Source organism: Rousettus aegyptiacus, unplaced genomic scaffold (assembly GCF_014176215.1).
Source record: "Rousettus aegyptiacus isolate mRouAeg1 unplaced genomic scaffold, mRouAeg1.p scaffold_m13_p_3, whole genome shotgun sequence".
Classification (NCBI taxonomy): Eukaryota; Metazoa; Chordata; class Mammalia; order Chiroptera; family Pteropodidae; genus Rousettus; species Rousettus aegyptiacus.
In genome coordinates this window covers 29,512,697-29,531,891 of record NW_023416306.1, presented here as the reverse complement: position 1 = coordinate 29,531,891, position 19,195 = coordinate 29,512,697, and the positions used below count along the sequence as shown (strand labels likewise).

General features: G+C 35.7%; 1 protein-coding gene and 1 non-coding gene across 2 annotated transcripts in view; both read left to right on the top strand.

The window, feature by feature from the left end:
- Window positions 1–19,195, top strand: part of MELK (maternal embryonic leucine zipper kinase) — a 64,711-nt gene that overhangs the window by 4,212 nt on the left and 41,304 nt on the right. The window contains exons 2-8 of the mRNA XM_016130454.2: window positions 59–154; window positions 1,398–1,483; window positions 3,727–3,843; window positions 6,916–7,059; window positions 7,941–8,009; window positions 9,745–9,837; window positions 13,046–13,144. Of these exons, the coding sequence (XP_015985940.2) occupies window positions 97–154; window positions 1,398–1,483; window positions 3,727–3,843; window positions 6,916–7,059; window positions 7,941–8,009; window positions 9,745–9,837; window positions 13,046–13,144 (666 nt within the window). The 5' untranslated portion in view covers window positions 59–96. The remainder of the gene's footprint in view (window positions 1–58; window positions 155–1,397; window positions 1,484–3,726; window positions 3,844–6,915; window positions 7,060–7,940; window positions 8,010–9,744; window positions 9,838–13,045; window positions 13,145–19,195) is intronic.
- LOC118601156 lies at window positions 14,596–14,718 on the top strand. The gene has a single exon (XR_004950241.1). It is a non-coding gene; the product is annotated as a small nucleolar RNA SNORA54 (small nucleolar RNA).

Below are 19,195 nucleotides of genomic sequence, written 5' to 3'. Positions count from 1 at the left end.
GGAGGAGATAATCTAATAATAGTTTCTTTTTTGATCTTGTACTTTTTCTGTCTTACAGGTTCTTTTTGTAATTTTGAGTAAACTCGCAGGAGGACTATGAAAGATTATGGTGAACTTCTCAAATACTATGAATTATATGAAACTATCGGGACAGGTATTTTTTATTTTTTCTTGATGGCAGAGGATGATAGCTCAGCTATTTGAGAATATAGTGTATTGGGGCAGTTATGAGCTTTAAGTTTAACCTGTATAGTTTTAAAATTCTTCAACCTACTTTAGTAGAAAAAAGAGGAGTAACAGAGAAGAGAGTAATAGGAGAGGCCTTGTATGTCACCTTATTTGTAATAAAAGTCATTGGTGAGATTCGAGCCAAGGAGTGATCTGACCTTTGTTTTTAAAGGTCATTCTCACTGCTTGGTTGTGAAAAGATTGAGTAGGGGAGGGCAAGGGTAGAAGCAGAAAGATGTTAGGAGGTTATTGCAATAATTCATATAAATGATGCTGGCGATGGTGGTGACTAGACGAGGGTGATAGTAGTGAAAGGGGTGGAATTCTGTATATAGACACACACATATACATATGTGTGTATTTGTGTATTTTGAGTTCACGAGGTATAAAATATAGTCAAATAAGCAAAGTGCACTAATCATAACATAATAGAGTTTCATGTACATATATTCCCAAATGTTCCCTGCTCAGATCAAGAGACAGAACATTTCTAGTCACTACATTTCTTTTTTCCCTCCGAGAACCAATGAGATTTATTGATGAGTTGGATATTGGGTGTGAGACTGAAAAAGAGGGAATAAGGATGCCTTCTGGGAGTTTGGCCAGAGCACCTGGGAAGTTGGAGTTGCTATTTACTGAGATGGCAAAGACCATGGGAGGGACTACCAGGAGCTTCTTTTTAGAAATGTTAAATTGGCGATTTCTTTTAGATACCTAAGTGTAGATGTTTATCCAGCTTTCGATCCAGTTTGGAAACATAATTGCATATCTTCACAGTTTTAAAACCAATGGAGTTTCATATTATTTGTCTTTTGTCTCTGCAACTTTACATTGTGTTCTAGCAATGTTAATTATACAGCAAATTTAATTGCAACATTAATTATAAACCTGATTTTTCAAGAGTGAATTCCATTTCCCTACTTACTCAAAATTAAAGATATACTATTATGATTAAAAAAAAATCTTCAGCTAGACATTGGATAAGAAGAGGTTAGGGTCATGGCTAACACTTTGGAAGCAATAGGAAGAAAGCCACAGCCTTCCAGGAATGGATCAGTAGAGCCTTTTAAAAGCGTATGAGAAGGCATTTGTGCCTCCATCTTCAGTTTGTTCTGACATTGATATTTAAGTGAATTTTGCTTATCTCTTTATAATTTTCCTATACTTAGGTGGCTTTGCAAAGGTCAAACTTGCCTGCCATATCCTCACTGGAGAAATGGTAGCTATAAAAATCATGGATAAAAGTGCGCTAGGGGTAAGTTTCAAATTATTTTTTAAATATTTATAGATCAGTTTGTGAATTAAAACCTGAATTTGCTTCAATGTTCTAGTTATTATTTTATTAAAGTAATATTTGTCTAGTTTTTAAAAAACATTGTCAGTTATATGTAATTCTGTGATTCTAAAAAGTAATTTGGGGAAAGGGTTACTTCGTCCTAGTTTTAATGCAGGACAATGGCATATTTTTGAAGCCTGCCGAATCCATCGTTTCATGTTTCTGGGTACAAATATCTCCCTTCTTTATCTTCTGGTGATCCCATTACTCAGTGTTGATCTATTTTATGGTATAGATGGATCTTATGTCCCAGCGTTTTATTTAAAGCGACCTTAGAAGTTATCAATAAAATCCTTTTCCTGGTCAGCCTCTTTTTCTTCCTCTTGAATGCTTTCAGGATTAAGCCACTCATTATCTCCTAAAGCAGCCCATCCAATTTGTGATCTTGGCTCCAATGTACATACAATTTTTTGTTTTTATATTAAGGGAAGGCCTGTCTCTTTTGATGGTATTTATGGGCCTTTTATATTCTTTCCAGTGATTGTACTCATCCTGAGTGGTGTGTTTTTCCCTAATTCTTTCTACCATACCTCATATGGTTTGGTTTCTGTGCTTTTGTTCTGATCTTCTGCTGTGAATTCACTCATCTCCCAGTATGTATCTGTGGCTGTTTCTTTTTTGAAGGTAAATGGAAAAAAATTAAATATTTTTTTCTCCGAACAAAAATCTGAGTGTTAAAAAATTTTTTTTCTTCTGGATTGAGTTAGCATTGTAATTATTAGTAGTATACAATTGAGTAAAATAAACATTTTGTAAATGTTGATAATTAATCAAAAATAATAATTGATTGAAAATGCATTTTTAAATAGACACAGTGGACTTTTTTTTTTTTTTGGTCTATCTTCTGGCCAGAATGAGACAGAGTTTAACTTCAATTGTTAACCTTATTTTTTATTTTTAAATATTTAAGTGGTGATTAACATACATAAATTAGTCAAAGGGAATGTAAGGAATTTTGTTTTAGCAATGTCACTTAGTTCTTTGAACTCCTTCCAAAATATGTCAAAAATTACACAGTGACCTATATCAGAAATTACTTTTAATAATCTATCAACTACTAATTCAGGCTCTTCAATATTTTTATTTATCAGTGCTCAGTATAATTTTTATTAAGCTAATAAAAAGGCATTAAAAACCATTTTTCTTGAAGATTTAAACATTGATTACACATCTGATTAATTCCCTTAAGCAATTTAGTATATTTGCTGCCAAAGTGAGCACATCCCTTAAGCAATTTAAACTTCAGTTACTTTAATATGAGTTATTCACTTGAACACTACAAACACTTAAATAGCAAACAATATATACTGTTATTACAGATGTATTACCACATTGATACATAAAACTTATTTTAAAGCATCAATATGATGATGTAAATTCATTAATTCATTATTTCTAAACTTGTTTTTATATTTTCTGTATTTGTTATGCTTATTTTAGTTTAATAATATTTTCATTACTTTCAGGGTTTTGGTCATCAGACTCCCACTCCCTATAAGAAAAGGAAAAAAAGATTATCATATCATAATAGCCAAAGTTACAATTGATTCTTTGTCAAGACCTGACATCTGGTTGCGTGGTGCTAGATAATTGGCTCTTAAGTCTCTTTTTCTAATAAATTTTACATGTTACTTCATGGCTATCTAGATTTCTGTCTTTAATATGGACTTTAAAATTCTTTGAGCTTGGCTTAGCCGCCTCCTCCACAACCAGCTTTTTATTTTGAAAAATTTCAGGCCTCTAGAAAAGTTGGAAGACAGAGGCAGTGAATACCTGCATACCTTTCACCTACCTTTACTGATTTTTAGCTCAGCACACTTCTTAAGGGACATTGCTAAGACTAAAAGTGGTAGCTCAGGCATGCACACTAAGTAGTATTTCTGTCATTTTTCTTGTTTGGAATGCTAACCTCTGAGATTGTTTCAATTCTTCTGGACATTGTGCTGTTGACCCATATTGAACTTATCTTTCATAAAATCCTCAAGGCCTTTTTTAATGTATATACGAATAAATTATATTTGTTATATTTTTCTGTATTGTTTAATAATTCGTTTTGAGGCTACTGATTATTTTTGCTACTCGATATTAAAACTGTTGATATCGATGCTTGGAACACTACCCACATAGGTTTATTGTACATTTAATACAATATTTTCTCACAGAGTGATTTGCCCCGGATCAAAATGGAGATTGAAGCCTTGAAGAACCTAAAACATCAACATATATGTCAACTCTACCATGTATTAGAGACAGCCAACAAAATATTCATGGTTCTTGAGGTTAGTAGTATGTTCCATAGACCTAACGGTATTTGATCATTGTCTTAGTCCATTCATGTTGCTCTAGCAGATATCACAGACTGGGTAGCTTATGAACAACAGAATTTTATTTCTCACAGTTCTGGAGGCTGGATATCCCAGATGCAGGCACTAACATGGTCCGGTGAGGGCCCTCTTCCTGGTTCATAACTGACTTCTTCTCACTGTGTCCCTCCATAGTAGAAGGGGCAAAGGATCTTTCTGGAGCCTCTTTTATAAGAGCACTAATTCCATTCATGAGGGCTTTGCCCTCATGTTCTAATCACTTCCCAAAGATCCCTCATCCTAATATCATCTTTGGGGTTAGGATTTTAGCATATGAATTTAGGAAGGGGACACAAACATTCACAACATTTCCATTCATGTTATATCAGTAGTTAAAAGTACAATTCACTTGAAAGATTCGAATAAATATTAAGTGCCTTACCTATTTGAGTTCTGTCTGCAACAATTTAGATCAAGGAGATGTGTAATAGATTGCAGATTGTAAAGGTACCCTTTCTAATAGACTCCTTACGGGGGGGTGTGGTTTAGTGGACACCATGTCTTAGAATTTGTTCCTAGGGGAAATGAATCATTTCAGTTTATATGATGTATTAATCAAGGGCTGCTATAATAAATTATCATAAACTCGGTGTTTTAAAACAACAGAAATTTATTCTCTTACAGTTCTGGAGGTGAGAAGTCTGAAATGAAGGTGTGGGCAAGGTTGATTCCTTCTGGAGAATCTTTTCTACTTCTTTTTTCTAAATTTTGGTGGTTGTTGACAATCCTTGGTGTTCCTTGGCTTATAGATGAACCACTCTAATTTCTGCCTCTGTCTTCAAATGGTGTTTCTTATCTGTGTGTCTGAGTCTTTGTCCAAATTTTCCTTTTTATATAAGGACATAAGTCATTGGGTTAGGTTTCACCCGAATCTAATATGACCTTATTTTGACTTGATTACATCTATGAAGAAGACCTTATTTACAAATAAGATCATGTTCACTGGTACCAGGTGTTAGGATTTGAACTTATCTTTTGGGTGGACACAGTTCAACCAACCCCACAGCCTGTAGGTATCCTTCAATGCATATATGAGGTAAACTAAACTCTTTTAAGTTTTAACCTGCCCTTTTTGGCTTGAAATGTAAAGTCTGTAGAACTTGTATCATTCATCTGTTTCATTTTCCTTAGTATCAGCCCAATAACTTGTAACTGCACATCATTTTCACAGGTTAGCTCTGTTTTAAAGCACAGTTTAAAATTCTTAATGCCGAAAGTTTTGGACCTAGAACCATTTTCTCTAATGTACTGTAGATCCACCCACATGGCCAACAGTGGTGTTTTTGAAGCCTTTTTAAAAAGCTGATCGCTTTGTTCAAATTAAATACTTAAAAAAAAACAAAACAAAACCAACACAAAAAAACTTTATGAACCTAGGACAAAATATAAAAAGGTATAAGAGAGTATATATTAACAAATAAAATTCTCTCTCCCCTGTATCTCAGTTTTCCAGTTCTGTTTCCCCTGGTTAATCACTTATTGCTCCTGTGTTTCCTGTAGATTTTTCCATGTAATTATTAATATGTACGTATGATGTACACACACATACACGGGTATATATATGCATATATCTATGTTTACATATATATATATAAAATGCATGTTTAGCTTACTGGTTTTTGTCACACAAATTGTCTCATACTGTAATATTATTCTATACCTTGTTTTTTTTTTTCCACTTAACATTTTAGTTTGGAGACCATCTATGTACATTTATTTATAGAGATTTTGAATGTTTTCCTTCCACCTTATTTTGTATTTCTTTATTTGGAAATATAAAGTAGGCTGTTCTCTTTATGTAAATCTTATTAAATAGCATTTAAAAATTGACTATTGAGTTATAATTTATATATGGTAAAAATGCATACATTCAATGAACAGTTTGAAAAAGGCACACACCCACATACTTTCCCACCCCAGTCAAGGTATACAACATTTCCATTTTACCAGAAAGTTTTCTCCTTACCCCTTGATGTTAATCCCTTTAATCCCACCTGCCAACTGCTCTTCTCACTGACCATTGATCCGATTTCTTTCAGCATAGATTGGTTTTACCTATATGAATACAATCATGTACTCTTTGTGTATGGTTTCTTTTGTTCAGCATCATGTTTTTTGCAAGTCACCATTATCAATATATACTCCTTCACATGTTGCTTTTTTTCATTTAATGCCGGAGATGGTTTTATATCAGATTGTAAAGACTTTCCTCTTTTTATTTTATGGTTACATAGAATTCCATTTCATACATATGCCATAATTTATGTAGTGTGAGCACATTCGGGTTGTTTCCAGTCTTTTGTTATAAACAATGCTGCTATAGTGAGCAATCTTGAACGTGCATTATTTTTGTTGTGAGTATATCTATAGGAACAATTCCTAAATGTGGAACTATGAGGTCAAAGCTATCCACATCTATAATTTTAATTGATACTGCTAAAATGAAATGAAATCTTAAATGGAAACCCCAGTTTACAGAAAAATGGAGCTGTTTCGGAGAAGGGATGGAAAGCCGACAGCTTTGTGCTCTGGTACCCATTCTCTTTAGTCTCTGAGGAACCTCTGTAGAACTGGGCTCTTTCTGGTATAGACTGAAAATCGCTGGTCTTTGGGATGGAGAAGCAATAATTGCTGCTGGGTTTTTCTGTTTCAGATAACTACACTAAATGTAAGTACATTAAGATGAGAATGGGTTTAAGTACTGTGCTATAAAAATATAAAACCCTAAATGAACTTTAAAATCATAGTGATAGTTGGTTCTGCTTCTATTGGTAATAAAACTGCTCAAGACCAAGAGCTGTTGTCTTTTTCTGGAATAATTGAGTTGTTTGATCCCAAAAGTGTATTTTTGAATATGCCTCTCTCAGTTCCCTTGCCTGTAAATTTAATTAATAATATCACTGATTTAAGTATGATTTTTTATTTTAAATTTTTCTAATGTGAGTTTTATAAGAAGTAACAATATTTACGTGACTCTTGCTGTTGAAGTATTGCCCTGGAGGAGAGCTGTTTGACTACATAATTTCCCAGGATCGCCTGTCAGAGGAGGAGACCCGAGTTGTCTTCCGTCAGATTGTATCTGCAGTTGCTTACGTGCACAGCCAGGGCTATGCTCACAGGGACCTCAAACCAGTAAGTGTGTCATAGTTAGATGGTCACCAAGAATTCAACACCATTTACCTGTTGTTACTAGGTTCTTTCTGTTTAGAATCTATCTTGGCTTAGCTTTTTTTTTCTCTACTCTTAATGTATCATTGTTTTTGTCCTCCTTTACTTTTGACTTCTGGTAGTTTTTATTTTTGATGGACTTATTATTGGCATCTTGTTTATCAGCCAGTTGTGTGTGACAGTGTCTTTGTAATCAGCCATGGAATATAAATCGCAGGTTTTTATCTCTAGGAAAGGAATTTTGAGTACCTTTTGAGTATTTTGTCATCGAATATTTTCCATTTAATACTCTTTTCCTAACCCCATCTTCCTTTAATTTTCATTCTATAGTGCCTCAGAAAAGAACACTTCAATGACTTCTCTTTTCAAGGACAGATTAAAAATGTGAATACTTTTAAGTCTGCAGGCTCTGACTAATATGGATGGTGGTGAACATGGATTTTAATATTACTTGGCACCAGGGTCAGGAACCTAGAATTGGTCTAACAAGATTTGACATTAATGTCCTTTCCCTCTTTTTATACCCAATCCTTTGATTTGAGCTCACTCTTATGATTTAAACTTGCCTTTAGCACACACATTGTTTTCTTGTAGTTGAACCTCAGAGCACCAAGGAGAAAATAGTTTATGCTAATGTGTCTTGAGGGGAAGTGAGATAGTTATCAACATTTCTCCTCTCTCTCCTTCTATACTTCTTATCATTTTATTCTTTTTAAATGATTTTCACTCTATTGTACCCAGACTTTTTAATACAACAACCTTAAATTGTTTTTAGAAATGGCTAGAGGTGAGATGTGTTATAAGGAAGTCAGTATGCAGTTGTGAAAATATCTTTGTTTTTCTAGGAAAATTTGTTGTTTGATGAATATCATCAATTAAAGCTGATTGACTTTGGTCTCTGTGCAAAACCCAAGGTAAGTGCATAAATAAAAATGTATTTATTTCCTTCGTAAGTTTACCTCTTAGTGTGTTGTCTTGCACTGATTTCCATTTAGTGTTTATTGAGCCTGGCAGCCTTCATCGAGAAGAATGTTAAATTTCATCCATTTTAGAAGTTCTCTAGATAATTCTAATATATAGCCAAGATGTAGAACCACCGCTTTAGGTCCAGGGTTGGTCCTGCTGAAGACCCTCTGGGTACACTGTGGTGCAGTGCCGAAGTGGTATGAGGCCATCAGAGCATGAATCTTAAATTGATCAGGTGTTTGCAGTTTGAATATGTTGCCACTAGATGATGCCTTTGTTCATTTAGATGTGAGTTTTGGGAATTTAGTGCAAATCTATTTTCAGTTATCTAAATGGTTATATAACTAACAATTAGTTACATTTTGAGAGATAGTCTCTTTTCCTTATAAAAGGCGAAGGAAAAAGTCCATATGCGCTTTTAAATTTATACTGTTACATGTATTTCCTTAATTTACACTCCTTATTTAAGTACTGGCATTCTTCAGCATACCTTCTTTTTAAGATGACTTTGAACTTTCCACCTATACTGTCTGCAGCAGAGCTCCTGTGTGGCTGCCTGTTGGAGGCTTCCTCCTGAGTTCTCTAATGATGGTACTCACAGTCTCTAAGATGAGCTGTCTCTACTCATTAAGAATGTTGAAATTGCAGACCTATCTCAGCCCTTTGTAGTCCCATGATTATTTCCTGCTCCAATCAGAATCAGCTAGTTGCAAAGGGAAGCAGAGTTTGCTCCTGCAGCTCAGTGTCTGATTCTTTCTGATTTTCTTCTCTTTCCCTTGCCTCATCATTGTCAGTGGAGCCTCGTGTCTGGGAACCAAATGCAACAAGGTTTTTTTGATCAGCATATAAAGATAAAACATACTTTGAACAGGTAAACTGGTTTAAGTCATGTTCTTCATAGGAAGCAGTGGACAATATTTGCAATGGACTCCATAAGCCTTTATTTATGGCTGCCACACAGACACCATAGAAAAAAGTAGGGGTTGGCAGGGAGAGGATTGCCTCAGCCTTCCACTGAGCATGTTGTTGCAGGTGTAAATGAAATCTCACAATTACATGTGTTCTTTACCAGTTGTAGAACTCTGTACTACAGGTGTTGGGCACTAGTATCATTTTCCCTGTCTCAGTATTTCTGTGAGAGAGCAGAGGAGGTTGACCCGATTCCTCATTTTACCAGATCAGGAAGCTCCAGTTGTGATTGGTGTTAAAACCGAGTCTAGAAAACAGACACCCAAGGCACTGTTCAGTGTAACGAAATGCTCTCTTTTCTCTAAGAAAAAGGAAAGCTCGTCAAGAGAACTTTGATATTGGAGATAAGAGTCCAGTAAGGAAATAACCCTTGTTCCTTGAGTATTTAGGGGTGGGAAGACATGAGTGCTTAGATTTATGCTAAGCTGATTATTATATGAATGGATATCTTGAGAAGTGTGAACCTGATTTGGCCGAATTGAGGGGAAAAGGATTTTGTTCATGCCAGGTTGTCGTATTGAAAATCCAGAGAAGAGGAAACCGCATGTGCCTGTCTGCATGCAGGCAGAGAGTATTGGGCTGGCTGCAGAAGTCTCTTATTATTTGGGCTAATTCTTCATCTGGCTTCTCTGCTTGTGCTGAAAGAATGTTTATCAAGGCTTTCATTCTCTTAAGGGCTGTAATTAATATGTTTCATTTTTATCTTATTGGCAGGGTAACAAGGATTACCATTTACAGACATGTTGTGGGAGTCTTGCTTATGCAGCGCCCGAATTAATACAAGGGAAATCATATCTGGGATCAGAGGTGATTATTTATTGGCTAATTTAATATATAATCAATATACATTTATTGGTGACCTGTAGTGAGTCAGGCATTGTGTGTTGGGGATATAATGATGAGGTAAGAAATAATCTTATTAGTCAAAGAGTTCAGACTATTCAGAGAATGAGATATATAAAGTAATAAATGAACAACTTGCAATAAACTTAATAATGCATAGTACACTTATGAAACAAGGGCATATTTCTAGTGTCCTTGTGGTTACTTTTCTAGTTTAGGGTGGTTAGTTTAACCAGGTAAAGCATAAGGCCAGGGTTGCAGGCTCAGTTTTCAGAGTTACTGGTTAGCACAGTGAAAATCTGTACTTCTTCCTCAGCCAACTATCCAAGGCCAGCAGTCCTGTGTAGGAGGCCCAGACTCAGAAGGCCTGGTCACTGCCTGTATTACTACCAGCTACCACAAGCTCCTCAGCCCCTTCCATTCTCTAGAGTACTAATTTTGCTGATATTAATATCACAAGATGAGAAATGTTTAATTACCAAAGACTTGAAATGCTTGCTGTGGGGAACAGTTTTCTTTAGTTCAAGACTTTTCAAATCTTTAATATGTTCTTGTGCAGTGTGATCCTTTGGGAAGAGACCGTTGCAGCTAGCAGCTAGTGTCAAGAATCCACATGTTATGTGGGAGAAACTTTGGAAGATGTCAGTTTACTTAATTTATAACACTAAGATGGGAACTAACTTGTTTTTGGTGACTTTATTTGGATATAATCTCAAACTTAAAGAATAGTTGCAAATATGGATCGAGAAACTTCCGTATATATTTAATTAAATGCACAATTGTTTACATTTTTCCCTTTTTGCTTTATCATCCTTTCTCTATGTTTATATGTATGCATACTATTTTTTTATTAATCGATTTAGAGTAAGTTGGAGACATATGCCATTATCATTAAATACTATGTATGTATTTCCTAAAAGCAAGGATCTTTTATAACTGTACTTTAGTTATCAAAATCAGGGAGTTTAACTTTGATAGAATTTATTTAATCGCCACTTCATATTGAGATGGTGCCAGTTGTACCAGTAATGTCCTTTAGAACTATATTTCCCCTCCAGTCCAGGATTTAGTTCAGGCTCATGCGTTGCATTTAGTTGTCGTATTTCTTTGGTCTTCTTTAGTCCGAAAGAGTTCCTTAGGCTCTCTTTGTCTTCCTTGAACTGGGCATTTTTGAGGAAGCCAGTTATTTTGTAGAATGTCCCTTATTTGAATTTGTCTGAAGCTTTCTTATGGTATTTGGCAGAAATACCACAGAAGTGATGTTGTGGCCTCCTCAGGACATCATAGGAAAGGGAAGAAACTTACTGAGCATGTGTCATAGTCCTGGAATCAATGTTACATCCTTTTTTTTTTTTCTCCTTGTGGTAAAATACACATAACATAAAATCGTAACCATTTTTTTAAACCATCTTAATTCAGCCATTTTTAAGTGTACAGTTCATTAGTGTTAGGTATTTTCACATTGTTGTACAACCAATCTCTAGAGCTTTCATCTTGTAAAAATTTTTTTCTTGCAAAACTGAAACTATATCTATTAAACAATTACTCTTCATTCTCCCCTCCCCCACCCTTAGCAACTACCCTTCTACTTTCTTTTGTCTCTGAATTTGAGTTGTCTAGGTACCTTATATAGTAGAGTCATATAATATTTGTCTTTTTGTGACTGGCTTATTTAACGTAGCATAATATCCTCAAGGTTCATCAATGTTGTAGCCTGTGACAGGATTTCCTTCCTTTCTGAGGCTGAATAATATGCCATTGTATGTATATACCACATTTTGTTTATACATTCATCCATGGATGGACACTGGGATTGCTTCCACTGTTTGGTTATTGTGAATAGTACTCATAGGAACAAATATCTCTTTGAGTCCTTTCTTTCAATTAGTTTGGGTGTATCTCCTAAAAGTGGAATGGCTGGATCATATGGTAATGCTATAATTTAATTTTTTGAGGCACTGCCATACTGTTTTTCATAGTAACAGCAACATTTTACGTTCCCATAACAGTGTACAAGGTTTCTACATGCTAGATACTTTTTATAGTTTTTATTTAAGCTCCACAAAAATTCTTTGAAACGAATACTATTACTCCATTTCATCAGATAAAGGAAATGAAGAAATCGAGACTCAGAAATTAAATGCCTTCACAGGATCGCACAACTAGTGGCTATGGGTCAAGATTTGAACTGAATGAGGGTTGACTGCATGCCTGTTCTCTTTCCGCTGTTCCATCCAGTCCCCCGGAAGGAGTGATAGTCATATACCTAATGCTCACAAGATTCCTAGAGGGTTGTGATGAGGCCCTGCTGGTTTGAATGAATGCATCTGAGATTTTCCTATGGGATTTTAAAGTTTTTTTTGTCTGTTTTAGTTTGACTTTCCATCATCCTTTTTTTTTTTTTTTTTTTTTTTTGTAAAAAAAGATGCTGCCCTTCTTACTTCTTAAAATTTTCCTAAGGCTCAAATGAGGGTGGGAGCTGTGACTTCTCAGCCAACACTGGCATCATTATTGACTGAGGACAAATACTGCTTGAATAAGTATTTAGTACTTATGACTCATGGGGCACATGGATATCTTATATAAAGGTCAAGCTCCTTTCTGGAATTTTGAGATTTGTACTGCTATTTGTGCTGGCAGGCTAATTTCTAGCCTCTCTATTTGAAAAGTCAATCATTGAACTTTATTATAAAGGTTTGTCTACATAGAGAGGACTTTACAGAGCAGCTTATCACATTTACAGATTATCAGTAGTAAATTTTAAGACCTGTTTTGACATCCTCATGTGTGTTTACATAACCCTCATATGTAATAAACCCTCAGTAGCACTGTAGAATTGTCTTTCAGAATCAGACACCTGGCCTCATCTCCTTCCTTATTGTGCCCAGTCCACCCCAACCAACCGGAAATTATTTTCTATAAAGCGTTAAAATCCAGTGTTAGAGGAGAGTGCAATGAACTGGACATCAGGTGATCTACCTGGGTGGCCTGGGTGACTTTGGACAAGCCTTCTTTCTGGGCTTTAGGTTTCCTATCTGTAAAATGAGCAGGTTTAATTAGATGATCTCAGCTCTTTTCCAGCTCTGTGAAGATTCTGTGATTCTGTTATATGTACTGCCATTCTCAAATATGTTCTAAATTTTCTTTGGAATTATTTTTCTTCCTTCCTCAGGCAGATGTTTGGAGCATGGGCATACTCTTATATGTACTTATGTGTGGCTTTCTACCATTCGATGACGATAACGTCATGGCTTTGTACAAGAAGATTATGGTGAGTACTACAAAGTATAGAATTTTAATGTATAAGTTTTCTCTATGGCATACTATATGCTTTTATTCATAAAAGGGCAAAAACAGGCAAAAGTAATGTATGCTGTTAGAAGTGTCAAGATAGTGGTTACTCTTTAGAGGTGGGTAGTAACTGGAAGGAGGGCAGGGGATGCTTCTGTTTCTTGACCTGGGTATATGTATTCAGTTTTTGAAAACTTATGAAAGTGTACTCTTATGATATGTGTACTTTTCTATGTATATATTATACTTCTTGAAGAAAAAGCTCAAAACAAAAACAGATGGGAAAATAAACATATAAGATGATTTTCCTGGTAAGAGTTCTTGTCTTGTATCCTGAAATGATACTTTAGTCAGTTGCCGAGTTGAGCCACGTTTTCCTTTTGTGTTATGGTAAAATAGGAGAAACTTTCTTTTTGACGAAAGAATTTGGCTTTAAGGTATAATAAAACCACAGTTAAGAGTACTCTAAGCTTTGTTAAAGTCATGTGTATCAGAGACAGAAAGTAGATTTGTGGTTACAGGAGTGGGGAGTGGAGTGTGGAGTGGCAGTGGGAAGTGACTACTAATGAGTATGGGATTTCTTTTTGGGTGATGAAAACATACTAAATATGCTTACACAACTTTGTGAATATGCTAGTGGCCCCTGAATTGTACACTTTACGAAGGTGAATTTTATGTTACATGAGTGATATCATTTAAAAAAAGTCACGTGGCAAGGAAAATAGTAAAATTCTTTTTAAAGGGTTAATGTTCAAAGCAAGCTAACAAAAGATATGTAAAGAGAAATAAAGAGCACTGTATTGTGTCTATAGCAAACCAGGGTCAGACTAGTAGAGCAGCCCCTCTAAGTAGGGCGTAAATTCAGTTCTGTTTACCAAATATTTTCTTAAGGTCTTGTTTGTATGAGATACTGAAAGGCATGAACAAAGATCTGTGAAACTTGATCACTGTCCACCAGGGCCTTATTTCTCATTGGAGGTAGATCCAAGGCTATCTCAAAAGGGCAAAGAGTCAGAGATGCCATTTTATAACAGAATATAATTGAGGCTAACACAGGAGCGAGTGGGCATGAGATATGAGAGAACATCTTAGAGGTTTGAGCAGGGCTTTAAAAGAAGGGTAGAAGTGCTTCAGAAAGGATGTGGGAGAGAGCATGCCTAGTACAATAGACAGTATGAGCAGATGCATAAGATGGGAGAAGCATGGGGAGAATTGGTCAGAAGTTTTATGTGGCTGGACCATTGGGTCTCTAATACCCTTTAGGCAGAGATACCACCTAAATCAACTCTCATTTCTGGGAAGTAACAGAGTTGAAAGTGGTAGTCCCAGATGGCCCATTGCCTACCCGATGAGTTGAAGGGCACTGAGTTCAGTCTTTAGTTTTTAAAATCTATTCGACTTAACAGTTTTTCCTATATCCCACCCTGGGAATTGCACTGTTCGTGACCTGTTAACCTGGCTGTGGCTAACTGGTTCCATTCCAGTGCTAAAGCAGTTCCTAGGACACATGACTGACTGACTGCTGGCTCTCAGTTTCAGGTCTTAGAGACAAAGTGCCTGAGGGACTATGTGTTTGAGGATCTTGGAAAAAACCTAGCATCAATCTCTTCCTCCCTTCTCATTGCAGAGAACCTGTCCCAGTAGCAGATGAGAGCCAGTATGAATGACATTTCTCTTTCTAGTCCTATGGGTGACAGGGACATACCTGTATCTTCCCCTTCCACTTCTTTTTCTGCTTTACTCTGCGAGGTGATATTCAGCTATCTCTCTGTAGATAGGGATGTGGGCCTAAGCTGGAGCGATGCCTGCTCACAAGCTGAGGGGCCACTCTGGTAGCAGAGGGAAACCCCTTTCTTATAGCACCCTGGTTATCCCAGTGCCTTCCTCTTTTTGTCTTTCTTCTCAGTAAGCTTTGCCATAGTGCCCCTTGGAGGCCTCCTGTGGCAGTGGGAGCTTGTCTGTTGTGATTTGTGTGAATTCTCTTTCCCAAGTGTATGATCACCCTTTTAAGATTCTGCGTTTTTTTCCTCTAATTTCTTACCTATGATTCATCTAGATTCAGTTTACTAATTTTTTCTTTTTGAATCAGTTCTCTGTTTTCTTCCTTTGCTCTTATTGGATACCTGTTTGAAGATTTCATGGGCCCGTTTTCTTTCTTTCGCAGCCCATCTGTTGGATGTTTTCCTCCAACTCTTACGGTGGCTCACAGAACCCTAGAGCCCTAGCTGTGGTAGATCACGAGCCAATCTTCTTTTCTTTCTTGTTACTTCTCCCATTGTGAAAGTCCTATGTATTTACTATAGAAACCCTAGAAAATACAGGGATGGTATAAAGAACACTAGACAAATTTCCATCTCTAGATATAACCGTAACAGCCAGTTTTCCCAAGTCTTGTCCTTTTTAAAGTTGTTATGAAATATCTAAGACATTAAAGCTATAAAGAAAAAGCAAAAAAGAAAAAAAGAGATTTTACTTAATATATAGATTTCCATAACTGCCATCATAGTCAGGAGTGTTAACCTAAAAATAAAAGCTCAGAGTGAAAGGTAACAAGTATTTATTTGAGATAAAAACAAAAGAATAGCTATTTGGGAAGCACTGATTTGGCCAGAAACCCAAATAGTGTTCTAGCTGAGACAAAGGCAAGGGATATTTATGAGAAAGGGAAAGGGAACAGTTACATCAGTAGAGGAAGACATTTCTATTGGTGCAGATAAGCTGGCATAGTGATGCTAATTCTAAACAATGTTTTTAATTTTCAGTCTGGCAGCCATTAATCCAGTAGTCATAATATCTCCTTTCTTGTTACTCTTGCAAGCAGTTCTTTGGGACACAATGTTGCTTTAGGCCCAGTCCATAGCTTATTTTGCCCTGTTTTAACATTCCAAAGGCTTGAAGCATGAGACTGCCGAGGCAGAAGTTCTTCTGACTTCATTTTAACGTGGCTCTATTTATATTATTTTTTACACAATATATGTTTAGACTAAACTAGTCCTTTGAAGGCATAACTAATATGATTGCTTATGGATGGGATGAGGGAAGTAACCTGAGCAACTGGAAAGGTAGAGCTGCTATCAGCTGAGATGGAAAAGACACTCAGTAGAGCAGGGACAATCAGGAGTTCAGTTTTGGACATAAAGAATGTGTCCATTTTGTCTAATTTTTCAAATTTATTGGCATGAGGTTTATTTACCCAGTGACAAAGTGTATATCAGATTTTTATGTGTTTTTTTCTGATTAGTTTATACACATATAAGGATTTATATATTTTATCTCTTTATGCCACCCCCAGCGTTTTCACACAGATGGTAACATAGCACAAACATTGTTCAGCATCATGTTTTTGTTCCCTCACGGTATGTCTTGGAGCTCATACCATTTCATACCTAGCTCAGAACCTCTTCATTCTTTTTAATGATTGCATAGGTCAGTGTGTAATATGCCTTAATTTATTTAACTGGTTCTAGGTTAATGGACATTTAAGTAATTTCCAAAATGGCATATTGTACATTGTGAATATATCTGTAGGTAAATTCCTAGAGAAGAGTTAATGGGACAAAGGGTATGTGAATTTGTAATTTTGATGTTGCCAAATTGCTTCCCAGTGAAATTCTATCAGTTTATTACAGCTACCAACAATAGCATGAAAATGCCTATTTTTCTAAATACAGTGTATCACTTTTTGTGATCTTTATGCTTAAGATTTTTTTTTGCTATGCAGGAGTTTTTCATTTTTATTGAGTCAAATTTATCAGTCTTTTATTGTCATATTTGGAAAAGCTTTTCTACTTAGATTACTTTTTTTAATTCCCATGTTTTCTACTTTTATGGTTTCATTTTTTTGATGTTTAAATATTCAGTTCACCTGGAATTTGCTTTATTGTGGTTTCATGACTAACCATCACTAAAAAAGTTGGAGAGATTTGTTTTCCTATTTTTTTAATAAATATTTTTTTATTAAGTTTACTGGGGTAACATTGGTTAATACTTTTATATAATTTTCAGGTGTACATTGTAATTTGACATTGTTTTCCTATTTTGGATTGTGGTTTTTAAAAAATCTTGTAATCGTGATTGTAACATAGCCATATATACTTAGATTTGAGGTTCACTTTTAACAATAATGTGCATAAGCCTATTTCAAATAGTCTTAATAATTTCAAGTTTTGAGGCAACTTATTAGATCTGATTAGATCATTTCTAATCTTGTGTTTTGGCTGATGGGCTCACAATAGGAGTAGAAGTGTTAGCTCTGTTATTTGCTTGTGCTTGTATGCATAGTCTTAGCTTTAATTTGTGGTTTCTTTGCAAGAATCTTCTTAAGCCACTTGGCTATTTAGTGAGGATTTAGTTTAGTTAAACCAGATACTGTAATCTGCAAATCCATTTAACTGGGCTCCATACTTCACAGTATACAGACGGCGGGCGGTGCAAGATGGAGTCACTGTCGTCTGTCATGTGTCAGTGTCCCAGTCCAGGAAGATTACTTCATATAGGTTATATAGGGACTAACGAAGGTTCCAGTGCCAATCTATGTGCTAAATATTAACAAAGCTTAATTTCTGTCTTATTTTTTAGATAGAAAATGAATATAAATAGAAGTCCTAATATAGTCTTCCCCATACCCTATCATGTCCTCTTACAGACCTGCTGGGGTGTACATGCCCCACCTTAGAAGACCACCAATCAAGAAGAATGAATGCTCGATCCTACATATTCTTTAGGTAGTCCCTCAATCAGTGTAATCTCTGTCAGCGAAGTTATTAGTAAATTAGGGGATTTTCTCCCTGGAAATTTCCCTAAGTTATGGCTATGCTGAATGAGGACAAAAGTGACTGTCAGTATAACTGGGGCTAGAATTGGTATTCATCCTGTGCACATTGAACCTTCTAAGGATACTTCTTGGTGATGCGTATTTGGGAATTGCAGGAAGAAATTTTGCCATAAAGGATGACTGTAATAATTTTATCCAGGAAAAGTTTTGAATACTCGCCTTGACCATGCAAGAGTCTCAATAAAGCTGCCTGATTTTGAACAGTCTAACTTAACTTTTATGTACCCTGAGGATATACACCTAGTAAAACAAAACAAGGCACTGTATGGATTTACTAACTATAAACTTTGATTTTAGAATAATTGTATCTCTTCTTTATAGTGATGATTATAGAGGGCTGTAATCTTTGATTTGCCATGTTGAAATGATGTAAGAAGAGTACTTGGCAGGAGGGCATGCATTCAACTCTCAAGTAATATCTAGGTGTTAGGGACAAGTTAAAGAAGGGGTAGTTGGCTGGGGAGTGAGAGGGGCACATATCTTTGTCATATCCTATTAGAAAGTATAGTTGATCTGTCAAGAAATCATTCCTACCGACCCTGACTCAAGTAAGTGGCATAACGCACAATTCTACAGGTGTGCGAATAGTGAGGCATCTGTGTTGCAGCTTAACTTATTCCTTGCTAGAGTGCTGAAAGCCGGGAAAGATTGGTGAAAACCTCAGTCAGTCTTCTTGGGTAGGTGATATCACAGAGGTTAGCAAACTGTGGCCTGCTGGCTAAATCTGGCCTATAACCTGTGTATTTAAATAAAATTTTATTGGAACACAGCCATATCTGTTTGTTCATGTATTGTCTATTGCTACTTTTGTACAATGGTAGAGTTGAATAATTGTATCAGAGATTGTATGGCCCACAGAACAAATACTAAAGGGACAAATACTATTTAGAAATTTATGCTATACATTTGCAGGAATTATCTGTATTTATATAAACTTTTATGTGCATATATATGTCTTTGCACTTACATAATGCACACAGTTAATGGACCTTGCTCCTGCTTCCTTTTTAAATTTGATGCTTTACTTTGAAGATTGTTTCATATTGGTACTTAGAAGCATGTATAGGTTTTTATTATTTTTTTTATGTCTGCAGGGTATTGTGAAATTTCCTTTATTTTAAGTTTGCATATATCACTTTTTAAAATTAATATTAAAATTAATTAAACAAATAATGCATAAAAACATTCTCTGTATAA